At 41.1% G+C, this 13996-nt stretch overlaps 1 protein-coding gene across 4 annotated transcripts in view; it reads left to right on the top strand.

Annotated features, from left to right (window-relative positions):
* Nucleotides 1-13996, top strand: part of Camk1d (calcium/calmodulin dependent protein kinase ID) — a 389880-nt gene that overhangs the window by 227634 nt on the left and 148250 nt on the right. For all 4 annotated transcript variants that reach the window (XM_074056647.1, XM_074056644.1, XM_074056645.1 and 1 more), the window contains one exon: nt 11872-11946. In XM_074056647.1, the coding sequence (XP_073912748.1) occupies nt 11872-11946 (75 nt within the window). The remainder of the gene's footprint in view (nt 1-11871; nt 11947-13996) is intronic.

The raw sequence follows: 13996 nt of genomic DNA, 5'->3' as shown, positions 1-13996 counted from the left end.
TCCAGTAGAATGTGCCTGGCTTTCTGAAATCTACTCTGACCTGAACAGACTGCACGACAGCAATAATTACTGAAGTGCAAAAGGAAAAGAACAATCAATTCTTGAGCATTCTCTTTGAATGTGGACACTTTCCTAGAATATTGAGGATCACTTTACAGTGTTAAGTTCAGTCCCCCTAAGTCTGAAAAGGAACAGATACTAGACAGTTGCTCAAGACAGACTTCCCTCTTTCTTTTCTTCCTTTTCTACCTCACCTTTTTCTTTTACCAATTTTTTTTTTTACTGCTCTCGAAATAAATGTCACCATTTTCCAGCTGCTCTAGTGAAATACCCAGGATCCCAGTCACCTGTGTCCCAGATGCTGCATACCTAGTATGAACCTGCTACTCAGTATTCACTGAGCCAAATCTCAGTTTTAACTCTCCAGAGCTGAGCCAATAACCACACCAGAAGTCTTTAGAGCACAGAATTAGGTCTTCATTCAGTGTCTAGTGAAGAAAAAGAACTGAGGTCAAGCACTCAGCTCAGTACCCCTCCTTCCTCCCACCCCAGTCAAATGAAAGAAGTGAGGTTACATGCTTTCCTAGGATGGGTATGGTCAGATGGATTAATAAGTACACAGAATATTTATGACTTTTCTAGGAAGGCACCATGATGTCTCCAGAAATCTCATTTCCCCCTCCTTTCTTGTCTCTATTTGTTTATTTACAGCATTGTCATAGAAACTGAAAACTGTCATAGTGCTGGGTGGGAAATTTACTATGAAGATGCATTACAACCAGATGGTGATAAAACTGGAGGATAACCAGCAGTCAAGATGGCAGACAACTCAGTTTGAACCAGCCTGGCTCTGCTGGATCTAACATCTTGTTTTTCAAAGAAACTCACCACCATGACATAAAACCAGGCATTCTGAGCATGCATGCTAATCACACAGGAGTGCGTGGATCAGACTCAGGGGAGGGAAGCAAGGGAAAACAGTGGGAGAATGGGGAAAATGGAAGAATTGCCTGGCAGGGCAGGGGTAACAAGCAGAGACAGCAGCCTGGGGCGTGTTCTGTCCTTCTCAGTCATCCTGTGTGCCTATGGCTCTGTGAAGGTCTGTCTTCTTCCAGGCTGTGCAGCTGAGCCTGCATTTTGGCACATATTGGATTGGCATAGTCCTGGGATTGGCAAGACCTAGGAGTCTCAGAGTGGACATCAGCACAGGGAAAATACAGGGCATCAGAAGTAGGAAAGGAAAGGGAAATGACACCAGGATTCCCATGTTTGTCTCTGTCACCTTTCACTTAGGCTCATGTAACCATGAGCGCTCACAGCTGGATGCCTCAAAGAAACTGGGTGAACTCAAGCCCAGTGTTTTCAGTGTAGCCCAGAGAGAATGGGAGGAAATTGCAGGGTGCAGCCTAGGGACTTGCCATCAACAGTATTTCATACAGGAATGGCCTCTGAATTCACACTTAAGTATACACAGTGAACCTGAAACAAACTTCTTGAGATTAATTCATCCAATGGGCCTGGGATGCTATGTTCTCACATCAGTTGAGCTAATAAATTCAAGTTACAAGGGTTAGTCTTTATTCCAAGAGGATTAAACACCTTAATGTTTGCCTAGACTCCAGGTGTCTGATCTCATATATATTACCCTTCAACAAAGCTACCAAAAACCCAAAGAAGGAAATCATTACCATCCCCTAAATATGTTGGTGTTTGAAGCCTTACTAAGAAATACTACAAGCTAGTGTTACAGGTAAGCAGTTGGAATTTGTCAAATTTTCATTTCTTTTCCTGAGAAGAGTAATATGCTAACCATATGGCTTTAAACCTTTATCCTCAGGACACCCTAAGTCTTATCTTTAATATCAGGCCTATTATCAAGGTAATGTATTCAGCCACAATAAATTTAAAATGAACATGAAAACTATGGAATTACCAACTCTCAGATATCTAAAACAGAATTTTTTTCTTAGCTATTTGGTAATTTATCATTTTATACATGTGTGGATCACTTGAGAAGCTTTGAAAAAACAATTGCTATGCCTAGGTTATAACCCAGGTCAATTAAAGTTTAATTTCCAGGAGTTAACCAGGTATTGGGTTTTTTTTTTGTTGTTGTTGTTAGTTGTTTCTTTCTGTTTTTTGTTTGGGTGCTGGGGATGGGACTCAGGGCTTTGTGCATTCTAAGATGGGTTTTCCCACTAAGCCACACCTCTAGCCAGGTATCAGTGCATTTCAAATTCCTCAGGTAATTCTCACTCACAACTGATGTTGAGACCCACTGGTAATTTATCATGGATGGTAATAGAAGTAGGAAAGACATATATAGTCTTTCAAAACATTCTAACCTTTTTTGAGTCACCAATCAGCTTTTGAGTGTCTATAGTGTGTAAGACTTTAGGAAGATCAGAATTAATTGTTCATTCATTTCTTCATTCTTTCAAGAACATTCTTTGAGTGTTGTGTGCCAAGCACTGGATTTTCTACATTGAATTTCCCTTAGCTCATTTCTCCTTTTGGGCTGAAGACAACAATGTTCCGCCTGGACCTTCTGGAGCTGTTTTAGATATGAGCACATTACTTGGGCACTGCTTTATTGGTCCAGGACATTGTGGGGGCTGTCTATGGGGGAAGGAAAAGCAGGACTTTTCCATGTAAATGACTTCATACCTCAGAAAATTCTCTTCTGTGTGTAACTGACAAACAACTCATGCAGAAGAGCCTATTGAAGCATGAGCTGTAACCAGACTTCTATGTAGCGGTGTTCCAGGGAGCACTGAATATTGCCTTGGAATCAAGCTTTGTGGGTTTCATATATACCTTAATGTACTCAGTCTCATAATTTTAGATTCATTGGTAGAGCTGGAAAGGACCTTGGGGAGTATTCTGTTTAGCAGGATAATTTCTAGATAAGGAATCTGAGACCCTGGAAAGTGATGTGACTAGAAGGTCAAATAGAGATAGAGCTAGCACTTCAATGCCTCTCCTACAGCACCTATCATCCCAGGTTCTAGTGCCTACCTATGTACATATGAGTGCTTGCCGGCTGTGCCTCACCCTGTGTACTATGTATTGTCCTAAGGATGCCTGGGATGCTCTTAGGAAAATGGTGGAGTGGCTCAAGTGGTAGAGAGCCTGCCTAGCAAGCATAAGACTCTGAGTTCAAACCCCAGTACTGCCAAAAAAAAGAAAAGAAAAGAAAATATGGTCAGCTGCGTACAAGGGATTTTTCTGTTTGTTTATTTCTAAGGATTCAATGAAAAACTAATTTCACAAAGAGAGAGAATCAGCATATGGTACTTAATCCTTCAATACCACCAACAAAACTGACCTGTAGTTTTAAGATGTTAGTTGATTGGGATATCCTGGTCTTTGCTCCTCAGTCATGCATTGATTATGGCTCCATCTGCTGACAGCAAAGGGAAGAGATTGAAGCTTTAGATTGAATTCTGGACATCCCTGGAGTAGTTTATCTTCTTAGTAGAAAAGGTCTCATTATAGAATGTGATACATATGTATGTTTCTGTATTCTTACATAGACACGTGCAATTGTGTTGTCTGATAATTAGATAAGAATCCTGTATATTCTAATGTTTATTTAACCAATGAGGAAATCAAGTTGGAAAATATTAAGTAACCTGTCTAAGCTCTTGCAGTCAGATGTGTCAGAGCTGAGAACCAACCTAATTTCCTGAATGTTGATGCTGTCTGACTAATCAGTATGTGATTCTTTGTGTGTGGCATTGTGAATCTATTTTTGTGAACTAGGTGTTAATGATTTTGATTAACGACTTTTTAAAAGCACCGCTTTGTGAAAGTTGGGCAATACAACAGTCTAGCAACCAGTCTCTCCTTGGATTCAACAAGAGAATGAGGACCCAATATTTATGGTGCTCAGTGCCTTTTCTGATAATATGCATGTCTCCTGTCTATTTTTCTGTTTATATTTCCTCCTGTCTCTTATCCTCATATGGCCTCTTTAATCCGAGTTAGCAAAGTCCCTATTTCCAGAGAATCTGATACCAAGGAAAGGGATTTTGCTGCCTTTTCCTTCCTCTGAGTAACTCAGAATTGCTTCCACAATTTTTTCTCCTCCAGATCAATGAACCATGATGGAATGAGGAAAAAAAAAGCTGTGTGTATGTTTTATTTCCCTCATTTGACATGGAGTTCAAAATTTGTGGATCCTTGGACTGTGTAACTATAATGGCACTACCCTTGGGAGAAGTGAGAAAATAGCTCCTCAGATAATTTTTTTTCTGTATTCTGAGGCTCAGATGAAGAACCCTACGTGAGAAAAAAACTAAAAAGTGAAAAAAATCCCCTCCCACTCTAGCACTTTCCAAGGTTGCCATTACTGATTTGATATAGATCCTTCTAGATTTTTTTCCTCAACATATGAAGTCATGTAAATATGTGCACATATATGCTTATAGACACTTGGATACAATGCAGTCAGAATGTACAAAAAGGTAATAAAAGAATTGGAATGACCCAGAGAAGAGGTGATTTGTACTGTGAGCCAAAAGAAATTAGAAAAAGATTCTCAGTGGTAGTCTGTAGAACTAAGTCTTAAAGGGTGAGTACTAAGAAGAAACAAGAAAGATGTGACAGCCAGCCAGAAGGTCAGGGTATGTGAGAACTCATCCACCCCCTTCAAGTGCTGTGGGCAAGAGGTAGAAGTTGAGCTAGGTAGGCCAATGAAGAACAAGCAACTAGTGTTTTGTAAGTCATTCCAGTTGTTTACATTTTACTGTGGACTACAGAAGGTCTCTGCTAGAGTTCAAGCTAAGAAGTTTGATCAACAATTCTATATTTAGAGTTACAGCTCAGAAGACAGCATGGAGAATGGTTAAGACGTAAGCCATACCAGAGGGAAATAGGGAGAACAGTTAAGTGGTTATGAGCTGGGAGTGATTATCGATGAGATATGAGCAGTAATGCCTGCAGGATAAGGTTGCTACGAGAATGAAATGAGATAATATCTGGGAATGTACCTAACTTATAGAAATGAAAGATATTATTGTTTAATGTATCTGGAAAATATTTCAAAACTATCACTTTCTCTTGTGACTGACAGTATCTTGGGACAGCATTAGTTCCTGTACTGTGAATGATGTTTGGCAAATAAATAAATAAATAAATAAAAATCTGGTCTGAGAAAGGAGGAAGTACATATTTTTTAATTCTGAAAAATATAAGTGTTTGCTTAAGGCAAACAAGAGTGCTTGCCAAGACATCAGCATATTCTTCAACTATTTTTTAGGTAAATTCATGCCAGGGAACCAAATTTCTTTTTGTGCGTATGTGAATAAAATTTTAATCTTACAAGGTACTTAGAAAAAGTGAGAGTGGTGCGTGGGGAAAGACTATGGTCTTTTGGTTGGGAGCGGCATGCTTCTCCACCAAGAGAGGCCTTTCCCATAAAAACTGTGAACCCGGAAGTGCCCGAGAGAGGAGACCGGAAGCTGGTGGAGACTCTTTGACGTAATTTCCGACTTGCGCTTTTGAAACCCTCTGAGACGTGTTCCTGGCTATCCCTGTCATGCCTTTCCTAGTCATATGTTTGTCTCCAGGCGATCCTTTCTGATTATATTTCCTTCCATCTCTTATCCTCACATGGCCTCTTTAACCTGAGTAGAAAGGTTGCCATTTCCAGAGAATGAAGATACCAAGGAAAGAGATTTTGTTGCCCTTTCCTTCCTCTGAGTACCTCAGAATTGCTTCCACATTTTCTCCCCCTCCAGATCAATGAACCATGATGGAATGAGAGAAAAAAATACTGAACTTCTTTCCCTTTCCCCCTCCCTCTTCCTCCCTTCTCGTGTGTTTTATTTTCCTCATTTGATGTGGAATTCCAAATTTGTGGATTTTTGAACTGTGGGAAATGAGGCTGGAAGAGGAAGAGGATGATGCTCTCAGTTCACAGGAGCATGTGTGTTTAATAGCAGGCCCATTTTTTGGGTCTTGATGTTTCCTCTAGCTTGGGGGCATTGGAATGGGGCCTACTTGTACATTTGGCACTGATTCTTTTCTTTTTGCATGAATTAATTTTAAAATGTTTTCTTGGCTCTCTCTAGGGCTTTGTTGCTTGGCAGTTAGCGCCCCTGCAGGCAGGCATTTGTATCAATGCCCATTTGCTATTTTGCCATTCAGCATTTTTCTCTCTGCCTAGGACCACTTCTTTCTTCTGTCCAGTATTAGAGATTTTGGAGACTTTAGCATAGGTTTCATTCATACCATTCACCCTCTGATATAGATGTGTCAGCCAATGTTTACTTTAGGCCTGGGGGATACGTGATGAAAATCAAATAAGGTTCTTTTAACATGTGAGTTACTTTTAGTGACATTATTATTCCTTTAACCTATGCACATTTTAGAGGGGTTTGCTGTTTGCTAGTGAACATTTGTTATGTATGAAGGTCCTCTTGGTCATGCTTTGGAAACAGTGAATAATGACTTCAAGGGTTTAGTTACTTTTTTGTTTTTGTAGTGCTAGTGCTGAGGATTGAACCCAAGGCTTTATGCATGCTAGGCAAGTCCTCTACCATTGAGCCACATCCCCAGAGACTTCCAGGGCTTAGCTGTGCGAGCGAGTCAATTGAATGGCAGTACAGTAACTGACATCTCCACCTCTTTTCCTTGTCTACTTTTCTCCATTTTGATGACATTAGCAGACATGGGCTAGTGAGAGGCTCTTTCTAATTATTTCTGGATTACTAACTATTCCTTCTTACTTCTGAGAACCCCTTCTTTGGTTCACTTTGACGCACTGGGATTTTATGTGTCAGAATATTAACAACCAAATTCCTTGAGAGCATTAAGTAGGTTTGGGATAGTCTAACAAGTCTCTGTGCCCCAGGAGTGGACAATGTGTTGTTAGTGATGACGCTAATACCTTACTTTAGATGCAGTAATTTTTACACCAGTAACTCTGAACTTATACTAGCTCTTGGATATTCTCATTATAACCCAGTAAACATGAAGTTATGGTATAGTAGCTTTAAAATGGGCTTGGCTGTCAGAATAGACTTAGATCAGATCTCAAAGATGCTAATTATAAATTATACAACCTTGGGATACTTACCTAACTTCTTGAGATCTTGGCATTCCTCCCTTCTCCCTCTTTTAAAAATGGAAAAAATAATGCCCACTTTGTAGGGTTGATGGTAATAGTAAATGAAATATTTAAAAATGTTTATTGGCTGGTAGTTAGCTCATTGGTAAGGTGCAGTGCTTAGTGTGTTCAAGGTCCTGGGTTCAGTCCCTAGCCCCAAACAAAAACAACTTAGTACAGTCTTGACACATATTTAACATGTGATAAATGGTATAATAAAACAACTAGGTAAGTAGGTTGTAAAGAAAGTTGTTAAATTTGTTCATCATGGGTTTAGATTTGTTATATCCCAAGGGTCTGAGGAAACTGCACTTAGCACAAAAGGCTCCCAGTTGAGATACTGGAAAAATATCAGAGACGTCAAAGTTTATGGACATGAAAATGGTACAGTATGAGAGCTACAGACTGAGAATCCTGCCTTCAATGCACAGTAAAATTCTGGGATAGAAAATTAAGCAGATGGTTTGTGATCATTTAGTAAAGACTGTAGTGGTTGCTAGGAGCTCATATGAACTTACTAAGAACAAATCTTCCCTTTTAAATAGTCTTATGTGTTGTGTAGAGCTGAGAAATGCCATTTCAGCAAAGTGTCATTGTCTCCTTATGGATGGGATGGTAAACCACAGGCTGGGTGAAAATACTGTCAGATTTGCACATAGACAGTAATCAAAGTCAACCGATCAATGCCAGCTATCTTCATGGGGTCTCTGGTGGAATACAACAGAGCTCTGACATATAACCTTCACGTTTAAATTTTTAACTTAATGGAATGTCAGTGAAGACATGGGTGGATGTGTATCAAGTATGCAGATGGCGCAAAGTTTGGAGAGAGAATACAGCCAATGGCTGAGTGCATCAGGATTCAGAGCACTGCTCTGAACCCTAAAGGTTGAATTTAACAGGGGTAACAGTGAAGACTGATCAAAAGATCAAAAAAAGAAATCTTGTTTGGTAGAAGTTCAAGTTAAAAATGATCTGGTGGTTTCAGTGACTCTGGGCTTAACATTATTCATTCATTCATTCAATAGATAAGTATCAAATGCACTGTCTGCCATGCCCTTTTATGGCACTCGGGGGATAGCAGTTATCAAAATAGTCAAAAATCCCTACCTACATGGAGCATATATTCTTATGTGCCAACAGTTATGCAGCTGTTAAAAAAGAACCTAGGCTGGATAAGGTGGCTGACACCTGTAATCCCAGCTACTCAAGAGGTGGACATCAGGAGGATCATAGTTAAAACCCACCCTGGGCAAAAAGCTAGTGAGACCCCATCTCAACCAATAAACTGGACATAGTGGATCACAATCCAGGCCAGTCCAGGCAAAACAAAACAAAATTATCAAAATAATAACCTAGAGCAAAAAGGGCTGGGAACATGGCTCAAGTGGCAGAGTACCTGCCTAGCAAGTTCAAACCCCCAGTACTTGCACACACAAAATACCGACCTCTTAATGGTTACTCATTCTACTCTACTATTTAATATCCCATTCTTGATACCACATTTCACACTCATGTCATTATTTTTGGTTTTGAATACCATAGTCTGGACAAATGAATGACAATAGAATGACGAGGGGCATGTCAACCATATTGTAGAAGATGGATCAATGATAAGAGCTAAAAGAGACGTTATAACCTTCACCTGTTTGCGAGAAGACACCATAAACTTAGTCTCCCTTGCTACCGGAAGAACTGTGAGTTACCAGGAGGCCAGTTTCTGGTGAATATAAAACAAACTTCCTGCAACGGGTTTTAGCTATGCCTATGTGAGCTCCCGGGGCTGAGACTGTCTCTCTTATGTCTTGTCCACCACTCCATTTATACTGCCTAGGATAGTGGCACATGGTGGGCACCCAACAAATATTTGTTGAATGAATAATGAAAAGAGGCAAGTCAGTATGTGGTAAGCATTTGTGTGATAGATCCTGCCCTAGTGCTAGAAATGTACACTTATTCATATGGCATTTTGTGAGGATAATCTATGCACTAGAACTCTTGAAATGCAAAGTTCGGTTTTTGTGTATTGTGAGGGGTCTGAGGGTGGAATACAGTAACTAAAAAAAGAGTGGGAGGCCAGAATGTTTTCTTTACCATGTTCTAACAGCTCCAAGTTAATTAAACCACTTTTCTTAAGAGACATTTAAGAGGCCCTGTTAGAATTTATTTGAAAATTTTTAAGTGTGCTTATTCAGACATTACTCATCCCAGATCAACCTCATCATTTTCTTGAGGCCTTCACCATAATTCTGAACCAACAGGATCCTACTTTCTCAGTTCCACAGAATTTAGGATTTAATTCTTTTCTAATTTCTTCCTGGTCTCTCCATCTAGTTGATAAGCTTTTGCAGGACCAAACCTTATTTTATATTTAACTCATATTCTCTCAAATACATAGCAGAAACAGTGAATGACAATTATTGATTGATTACTTGACTCCTTGGTACATTAGTTAAAAAGGCTAGTTAGTAAAGTCACATCTTTTCAGCCATTTTAAGACTGCTATTTGGGATTGTCCTTGCGTGCTATCTGCAGTTCCTCTCTGGACTGCTCCAATGGATTAAAATTAATTTCTAGTTATCACCTGAGGAAGACATGTCATATTGAATAAGCCTTAGCTTCTCTGTCCCCAGTATTGAGGGAGAGAATTGTGGTCCTATTATTTTAGTGTCCACCATTTTGGCTAGGCAAATGCTTTGTACACAGTTAATTCTTTGTATGTAGCTGAATCTGTATTAATTAGTAAGTGACTGGACCTTAGGGTTCAAATAACCTTTGTGGCTCAGCCTCCAAGGAGAACTAGAACTGCAGGTATAAATCTCTCAGCTAAGGTAAGAGGCTCCCTGAGTGACTGATGCAGCTGGAGAGATCAGATTCAGCACATGAAAATATAGGGTTCCCAGTTACATTTGAATTTCAGGTGAACAACTGAAATATTTGGGACATGCTTATACTAAAAATGTATTTGTTGTTTATCTAGAATTCAAATGGAATGGTATCCCCTGAATTCTGCCTAGCAGCCTTCCATGTAACCCTGTTCATCTCAATTGCCCAAAATCAAGGCTCTGAACTCCTCAGATTAACTTGACGGAATGAAATTATTTTTGTGCATGTGATCAATTCTCTTAGCAATTAAAAATTTCTTCCACCACAGTACCTACTTTTTGCGATCATATTCTTTCAGGTTGATTCAATAACGATAATGTCACAAATGTCCAGAATCTTGGTGGCCTCTGATTGAGCACTCTGTTTTCCTGGTGGCAGAGCTTATTTGATTGGTACAATGCAGTAAGCAGTGTTGCCAAGTAAGTAGGTGAAATGTGAGTTTAGTGTAATTATTTCTGCTCATGCAAACAACCACATTAAGTAATAAGAGCTGCACAAATCAAAGCAAAGCACTGCCACATTTACTTAATTACCTTGTTTTCTTCCTTCAACTCAAAGCCAAGATAATACTCTTGTCAGTCCACCTCATACATTTCTTTTTGAGAGGTAGACATCTCTCACTTGGGCAAACTCCCTCCATTTTCCCTACGTAAATACACAATATTTCTTGCTGCTTAGTGGCAATGACCTTAAATAGGCCTTCCTTCCTTCCTTCATTCAGTTTTATTAAGTGGGTCTGTGCTAGGCACGAGGCAGAAACAGAGTGAATCGCGTAATCTCTGCTTTCAAGGGGTTCACAAGAATCCACGTGTTCCCAGCTTGTTTTGAAATCACTCAGGAGTAATATCAGTGTGAGCTGTGGTAAGAGCTAATTAGTTCATTGAGTAACGCAAGGATTCTTCTCTCAAATGCGTCACGTAAATATCAAGCCTCAGTTCCGAGCAAGAATGGCCCTTCATGGATAGTTCTAGGCCATTTGCTTCTCCTGGACTGCCGTAGGCAGGACATCACCCCTCGGCGTGGTCCTCAGCCTGCAGCATCTCTTGGTGAGACATGCGGGTGCTTAGGTCACACCGCAGGCCCTCTGAGTCAGACTCTGCCTTGTAACCAGATCCCTCGAGGATTTGTCTACACGCTGGAGTTAGAGAAGCCTGGTCTGATACAGTAGCTCTCAGGCATTATTTTGTGCATACCTGAGGGTCTTATTGAAACACAGATTCCCGGATCTACCCTCACAGGTTCTGATTCTCAGTTACCCAGGTGGGGCCTGGGAGTGTGCATTTCCACCAGTCTCCCTGGAGCTGCCAGGGTTGTGTGTGGAGACCCACACTTTAGCTCACTTGAGGAGCTGCATCGGTATTTGGTGATGGCACAAACATGAACCCCAGTGAGAGGATCAGGTTGGTTTTCCTTTGTCTATACCAGACTCGTGAACGTGACCATGAAACTGGTCCCTGGGACACACAGGTTGTTAGGGGGACAGAAATGCACACACCTGACTGATTGGCGACCGTTGGGGGACAGCAGAAGAGGGATCACTTAGACTTACCCAGGACTCTGCCATCTGAGTTGGGCCCTGCAAGATAACAGGCTGTTGAGAGATTTGACTGTGGGATACCCATGAAGAAGCAATAATTACTTCAGTATTGCTAAAAAATTTTAGCCTGTAGAGCCTTAGGAATGAAGAGGAGCAGAGGTGAAGGGACAAAAATTGAGCAATAAGCATGGGAAAAATTGGGGAACAAGCTTGTGGAGGGCCTTGTTAAGGAATTTGAATTGTGTCTGGTAACTTTTTGCATAATGGCCTCTGTTTTCAAGTTTTCGTGTCTGCTTGTACTTACCAAGTGTGTTTGCTTGCTTGCTTCTCGTAGGATTAAGCATGAAAACATCGTTGCCCTGGAAGACATTTATGAAAGCCCGAATCACCTGTACTTGGTCATGCAGCTGTAAGTACCTTGTTTTATTGCTGAGTGCCAAACAGAGCTGTGAGTGCCAGTGCCTAAAGAAATGAGTGTTGTGGGCTAGGTGAGATGACAGGGAGTGGTGAGGCTTGTGGAGCCCTGAAGCTCCTGGATCATCTGTAGACTGTGAGTAGCCAGACAGGTAGTGCACACCTGTTATCCCTGCACTTGGGAGGCAAGGAGGATCATGAGTTCAAGGCCAGTCTGGGCTACATAGCCAGACCCTCTCCCAAACAAAGAAACAAACAAAAAAACTGTGCTCTGCTCACAGGACTCTGCAGGCCTCCCTGGCTCTGGTCTTGGCTGCGGGCTAGACTGCAGGTCGTGAGTGGGACCCCATGTTACTGTTGCTGGGTGTCTCCAGGGCTTTGTCATGTGCCAGGGCCAAATGTTGCGGCCTGAATACCCAACATTGGGCCCACTGGAGTACACTTTGCTCTCATCTCTAGGAGAACTGCCTACCCTTGTCTTCATTTCCAGGGAAGCAGATGGCAACTGTGTACTCTGCCCTTTCCTTTCTCCTCTCCCCCTGGCAGACACAGGCACATATGATTAAGATAGGGAGTCATGCCAGATGTTTAGAAAGAAAGGATAGGCATGGTGGCAAATGCCTATAATCCCAGCTACTTGGGAGGTGGAGATAGGAAGATCACAGCTTGAAGGGCAAAAATGTTAGGGAGACCTATCTCAACCAATAAACTGAGCTTTGTGGTTCATTCCTGAATCCCAGCTAGGCTGGAGGCCTCAGGAGGAAGACCATGGTCTGGCCCAGGCAAAATGCATGAGACCCTATCTGAAAAACAACTAAAGAACAGAAAGAACCGGGGGCATAGCCCACGTGGTAGAGCACCAGTCCACAAGCACAAGGTCTTGAGTTCAGAACCTCTGTACTGCCAAACAGATTTTTTAAAAAGAGTCATTGGAGTCAGCCCATGGCAGTGTCAACCCCCCTTCGATTATCTGTGCATTTCAGTAAGCTGGAGATGACCAAGAAGTGGGAAGGAATGAGAGAGTTACTGTTTACGTGGATTCTTTACTCGATCGTGCATTTCTTAGAGGTTGAGATGGAGCAGTGTCCCCACTCACACACATGCTTTACTCTGTTTTATGGTTCCTGGGAGCACCCCGCACTGCATTTGCTGGAACGGAATATTGGACACTGGTCTGGGGTGTTGTGCTTCAACCATGACCTGAGGAAAGAAATCCCAGGACACCACCTTATTGAGCTTTCTGACTGAAGATGATTTTTGTGAGAGAACATAACCCATACCTGACTTCATATGCAGAAGAATGCTGGTTAGGCTAATAATTTATTTTTCACGGATTCTCACCCTTATAAATGTTTAAACAATACATTAACCTGGGATGGTGTCAGGATGCAAACAAGTGTTCACAAGGCACTGTTTAATCTTTCATTACCTTCAAAATATTTTAGTAGGTGTTTTGTAGGAATAATTTAAAAATGTCCACTCTGGAAGCCTCTGTCTGGTTTTTCTCTGAGACTGACCATAAGCCACCTTAAGCAGTTTTTTAAATGATTTGGTCCAGTGTTAACTCTAATTACATAATATACTTTTTCCTAGTTCCTTGTTCTTTGGTTTCTTTTACAACTTGCCATCTGTATGGTCTTTCCTAGCAAGGATTATTCTACCCAGATTTGGGGATCCTCCTGAAAGCTCCGGTGACTTTGTGTTATCCAGTAACTTTAAAGATGCCAGTGAACCAGTTTTAGGTATCGCTTGCCTAATAGGAAGAGTTTGGTACAAAATGTTGACCGTGTATTTAACTGTACTGTTTTTAATGGCAGTGAGGAAGTACTCATATCAGACTCCAAAGCTCTGCTTTAGTCTTGAATGTGTTGGAGTATAGTAGATGTTAGGTCACATACCCCACTGTGTAAATCACAGCTCTGCCTCTTTCTAGTTTGGCAAATGACTGGGTCTCTCTGAGTTCCAGTTTCTACAAAGGGAAAAGTGGAGATGATACTGGTAATATTTACATCAGAAGACTGCAATGAGCAGTGTGGAGAATGTGT

This window comes from Castor canadensis, chromosome 15, assembly GCF_047511655.1.
Source record: "Castor canadensis chromosome 15, mCasCan1.hap1v2, whole genome shotgun sequence".
In the NCBI taxonomy this organism is placed as follows: Eukaryota; Metazoa; Chordata; class Mammalia; order Rodentia; family Castoridae; genus Castor; species Castor canadensis.
Note: the sequence above shows the minus strand (reverse complement) of the source record. Positions and strands in the feature narration are given on the sequence as shown.